The 5633-nt window shown below is 44.5% G+C and overlaps 1 protein-coding gene across 1 annotated transcript; it reads right to left on the bottom strand.

Annotated features, from left to right (window-relative positions):
* Window positions 1-908: 908 nt before the first annotated feature.
* On the bottom strand, window positions 909-4823 carry LOC119961366 (gamma-crystallin S-1-like). Its single transcript, XM_038788754.1, has 3 exons — window positions 4797-4823; window positions 4456-4698; window positions 909-1184 (listed from the first exon to the last, which is right to left on the bottom strand). Exons 1-3 carry the CDS (start codon window positions 4803-4805, stop codon window positions 909-911), a joined length of 528 nt encoding a protein of 175 aa, XP_038644682.1. The 5' UTR covers window positions 4806-4823.
* Window positions 4824-5633: the final 810 nt, after the last annotated feature.

The following is a 5633-nucleotide window of genomic DNA, read 5'->3' as shown; positions in this document are numbered from 1 at the left end:
CAAATACACATAGGCTCTGCATCTGTCTGAGTCCTAGGTTGCCCATAATTCCCATGGTCCTTTGCAGGTGGCTATCTTTGATGTCTACAGCAGTACTGAATGAGTGCTGCATTTTGGAGGTGTCTGCAGTGCTCATGGAAAGGTTGAAACTTTCATTCTTTCTGTCCTAACAGTGTGATTAAATGAAAACACGGAACTGAATTTAAATGATGTATTGCTACATTTGGCTTCCATGCTTCAGATTCAGAGATTATGAGGAATGGAACTTCTACTCCCATTTAGATAATACAGGCCTGTTTCTTAGTGAGGTATATTTTCATGATCACAAAAGTTGATTATCGAATGGTCAAGGTTATGGGCACAATATGTGAGGGATTTTCAGGAATGGAAAGTGAGACAGGGTGTATAAATTTTTTAAAATTCATTTATGGGATGTGGGCATTGCTGGTCAGGCCAGCATTTATTGCCCATCCTATAGCCCTTCAGAAGGTGGTGGTGAGTTGCCTTCTTGAACCGCTGCAGTTCCTGAAGTATAGGTACCCCCACAGTATGAAGACCATTCCATATATGCCCCAACTTTTCTGTTTCTAATTTTGAGCCTATGGTGAAGTTATTGGGCTGGATTCTCCAGCCATGCCCGCCTGGCGATCGGAGATTCCTGCCCGAGGTCATCGGACTTCTCCATTGTCCGCGTCTCGCCCGTGGCGTTCTTGCGGCGGGTGGGAGGGAAGAATCCAGCCCATTGTTTCAAGTATTGTTTACCCATCCCATTCAATATTCGAACATTACAGACAATTTCCCCGACAATCCAAACACAAATCAATTGAGAGAAAAAGCAGTTAAGTTAAGTATATTTATTCTGCTGACACATATGTTAGAAAATCAAAACCATATTTGTCAGGAACAATCTAGAAATCCCTCATGCGTCTGAAAGATCCGATAGTTGAGTTGAAGCCGCCCCAGTCACTGTATCTCTTGTATTCACCGGGTCTCATGAAGTACTGTCGGCCTCTGTAGTTGGGATGTTCATAGAAGTTCCAGTAACCGTCCATCACATGGCAGGAGTGGATGTCACGGTAACGAAAACGATCATAGACGGATGGACAGTCATCCATGAATTCCATCATCTGTCCTCCAAAGTCAGGCCTCTCGTAAATCCTCATTCTGTAGTTTCCACCTCGGTACTGTCATAGAAATAAAAGGATTTTTGTGTTGAAAATATCAAGTACCGATTTGTAGTATGTAAAAATGGAGCAGGTTGGTTTGGAGGCACAATCTCATGAACAATAATAATTAAGCTGAGAGAACATGAACAGGACCTGTGGCTCTAACCTCACCTGATTTTCAGTTGCAACTTTTGGATAATTGTATGCAGTTAAATCAGAGGTTTTGGGCACAATAAATGTAAGGCTCATGCAGACTGGAGGTTTCGTTTTATCAGTAAGTGGGAAGAACATGGAGCTGCAAAGGAAGAATTCTGACTGAAGATATTTGGCGGGATTCTCCAACCCCCCGCCGGCGGGTGAATTCCGCCACCGCCGAATTCTCTAGCAGCGCAGACTTGGCGGGGGCGGGAACCACGCCACGCCAGTTGGCGCCCCCCCCCCCCCCCCCGGCGATTCTCCGAACCACGATGGGCCGAAGTCCCGCTCGTTCTAAGCAGATCCCGCCAGTTTAAATTGGACTAGGTCCCTTACCGGCGGGACCTGGCAGCGCGGGCGGGTTCCGGGGTCCTTGGAGAGGGCACAGGGCAATCTGGCCCCGGGGGTTGCCCCCACAGTGGCCTGGCCCGCGATCGGGGCCCACCGATCCGCGGGCGGGCCTGTGCTGTGGGGGAACTCTTTTCCTACGCTCTGGCCGTGTAGGCCTCCGCGATGGCCGGCGCGAAGGTGAAACCCCCCCCTGCACATGCGCGGGGATGACATCAGCAGCCGCTGACACTCCCGTGCATGCGCGGACACGCGCCGGCCGGCGGAGTTCTTTCGGCCCCGGCTGGCGCGGCGCCAAAGGCCTTCCACGCCGGCCGGCGGGGCGTAAACCACTCCGGCGTTCGAACAGCTTTCTGCTGAGCATTAATTACTGTGTAAGTGGGCCGAAGGTAAGGATAACTTCACAGATCTTGGAGTGATGGACTGAGAGCCATTCACTCAGCAATGTCTATGATGGTCTAGAATATATTAGCTTGATTAGCTGTGTCTATGGCAAATGCAAAGAGTTTGTGGGGGAAATATAACGTACAGAATAAAATGATTCGAAAGGTTTGAGTGTAGCAATGTCCATTTTGTCGGACTCATATTGTTATTCTGATGTCATTTTTATGTACCTTAGATGTAATGTGAAGCATGGCTGAGAGTGTTTCAATGCTACAATTACACTTAAACGGTGAAATATCAGTCAACAAAAATCGCATCTTACATTGTGACAAAAGAATTTGGAACAAGAAAACAGTCCACAAGGTAACAATAACAATTACATCAGTGAGTAAGAGCCAACAGATTCTGAGTCTAAACCCAGATTCTGAACATCCAATTCAATAAGTTCCTTTTCAGTCAAATGTGTATTTAATATAATTGACTCTCGTGGGGTTGTGCAGAAGATTGAGTTGATGCACTTAGTTAGTCAATGTAATGCTCAAAGTATTATCAAAAACAGTAAATATACTGTTCATGCATACAGGCGGAAGCTAGGTAAATGCATGGAGGGTAAAAGGAATACAAGGGAATGCTCACAGTGTTTGACATAGAGAGATGGAGAATATCCGTGTGGTGCACAAAGACAAAGCCATAGACATGACTGAGTAGATTGTTGTACTGAACGGCCTGTTTCAGTGCTATAAATTCTATGTAACAAATTATCCTAGGACAGCACGGCAGGAAAGTGGTTAGCACTGCTATCTCACGGTGCTGAGGATCCGGGTTCAATCCCAGTCCCCAATCACTATCCATGTGGAGCTTGCATATTTTCCCCATGGCTGCATGGGTCTCACCCCCACAAACCAAAAATGTGCAGGGTAGGCAGATTGGCCACACTAAATTTCCCCTTAATTGGAAAAAGAAATTGGTACTCTAAATTTATACAACAAAAATTATCCAATCACAGTCAGATCTTGGTCTTTAACTGAAACTGTTTATGAGGTAGAAACTCATCAGGTCCCTTTTTTGTTCCCAATCCTAGAGGCAGCCCCGTGCCAACGTAATATCCAAAATTCAGGATCAGCACTCATTAAACTTGATGTGAACACCCTCCAGAGAAAGTTTACAGGGGCACGAGGATTGGATTAGGATGGGCACTGAGGATGGGGGGTATGAAGTGATTGGAGAGGCTGTGATCACAATGCCAGTGGAGTCAGACAAGTACCCAACTTTCCTGAGAACAACAGAAAGACTTTGCATAAAAACCCCTGAGCAGTCGCTGCTTAAGGAACTACAATCTTGTAATAATTCATCATAATCAAACTTCTCTGAGAGCACCTGCAGGCTATGTTAGATTCCAATGCCATGTATGTGCTGTTATATGTGTTGCTGCCTTCTTTACAGGGGGCAATGTGCAACATTAACCCAGCTTATTTACTTTCAAGTACTATGTCCCTGCATATAAAAATAAAGTGGTTGTTTGTACCCCACAAAATCATACTTAGTTCTGCTCTGTCATGAATTCATTGATCCTACTGAAACTGGAGAGATTTGAGAATGTGACAGGACATGCAGTGTAGTAAAGGTACAATTCAGCTCCTTCGCTAACCCACGAGAATTGGTCAGCTTGTTGGAACAGTTTTCTTTCCTGCCTTTACCGAATCTTTGGGATCACTGAATATTCAGTAACATATGTTCACATAAATTGACAGATGACAGAAAATATTAAACTGGGTTGAAACAGCGACATTCAGTAACGATTCAGGGTGTCCCTGCCACTCCTTGGAAAACACTGCAATACTTCACCCAAATGCTTAATAAAATGCTTGTAAACTCGATCTTCCCAGCAACCTGCTGACTAAGTGATATGTGTGATCCATGAGATTCACAAACTGAAAGCACATTGCAATAACTAAGATAGAAAGCAAAATGAGTTGGTGGTGCTCTGGGTAAACCGTTATGTGCGAGTCATTGGATTTCTGCACACACGCAGATGGACATCAGTTGTCCATATTATATTGGCAGAAGACACAGTGGCATCAAAAGCCAGTTCTTTGGCCACTCATTTGCATTTTAAGTAATATAACCCTGATTTAGATGGGCATCAGCGCTGCCTGACAAATACCTTGACCTAATTTCGAGGAACAGTAAGTTCCAATTTATCTAATACAGATTTACACCTTTAATTACTCAGCTGTAGATCTTTTCTGCAAGTGAAAATTGCAAGAATGAAAATCAGGATAACTCCCCAAACTTTGGTATTTTGGTCCATGAACATTTTCTCAACCCCCATCAGAGCAGAATATGTAAGCAACAAACTTACATATGGGTAGGTGCGACATGACCCGATGCTGTCATTGAATCCCATCCAGCGCTGGTAGTCAGGATATTCTCCCCTGCTCAGAACATACTGGTATCCCATGTAATTGGGTCTCTCATACATCACCCACCAGTCACTCATGACACGCATGGAGTTACAGCGACTGAAGTAAGGGGACAGGTCAGCACAGTCATTACTGCACTCATAGTGCCGACCCTGGAAGTTCCTGTCCTCGTAAAAGATAATCTGTGGAACGAGATGATAACATAAATTAATAAACTTGAAAATCCAGCGATAGCAATCACAAACTCTCACATCCTGTAGAAAATCAGACTGATTCTTGCCTTTGCCATTTTGAGCTCACAGATTAGTAACTGCTTTAACTTAGCTGTACAGAGTGGTATATATACGCTGTACAGGATGATCCATCTACTCTGCCCCTTTGTTATTCATATGATTTGATGCTGAACATCAGCAAAAAGAGTACAAAACACACCACTTGACATGTTGCTTGACATGTCACTGATTCTCTTCACTTTGCTTTCACTTCATTTTATTTGTCATGTGAAAACAAAGAGGGAGATTCCATCGTCCTTTCTACATTCTACCTGTTGTCAAACAGTTTCAATTGTTTCCAAGGTATGGCCAGCTAGCCCCTTCCTAAATTAACCAAAAGAGGAAAAAAAAAATCTCCAGCAATCTCTTTGCAGATCGACATAGCTGTTTCCAGGAACAGTATCTACATAAATGCATTTGTTGCGCTGTTCAAACTAATTAAAACATGATACACTTCATCGTGATACATCAATAAATATGGAAATGTTTTGTAGGTCATGCTGCAGACACATCAGGCACGATCCAGTGGATGTGTCTCGCTGGCTGTGAATTCGCGCAAGGCGGTTGGAAGACAGGATACATCAAAATCGGAACCACGCTAGAAGCCGATCCGTTTCCAATCAAACTGATCTGCTCTCATTGGCGAGATCGGGATCGCGCTGCAACATGGCGAGAAACCAATAATCACCAATTCTGGCCAATCTCCATCTCATTAACGGGAAGGAATTCCTATCAAACGGCATCCCATAATCTAACCGGCTTCCCAGTCAGTGGTCATGCGGGCGCCCTTTTGCACCCCTATTTAGCAATGTGAAGCTACTCCAATGGCGATGTGGGGATCAGAG

Source organism: Scyliorhinus canicula, chromosome 2 (assembly GCF_902713615.1).
Source record: "Scyliorhinus canicula chromosome 2, sScyCan1.1, whole genome shotgun sequence".
NCBI lineage: Eukaryota > Metazoa > Chordata > Chondrichthyes > Carcharhiniformes > Scyliorhinidae > Scyliorhinus > Scyliorhinus canicula.
This window is presented reverse-complemented; position numbering and strand designations above follow the sequence as displayed.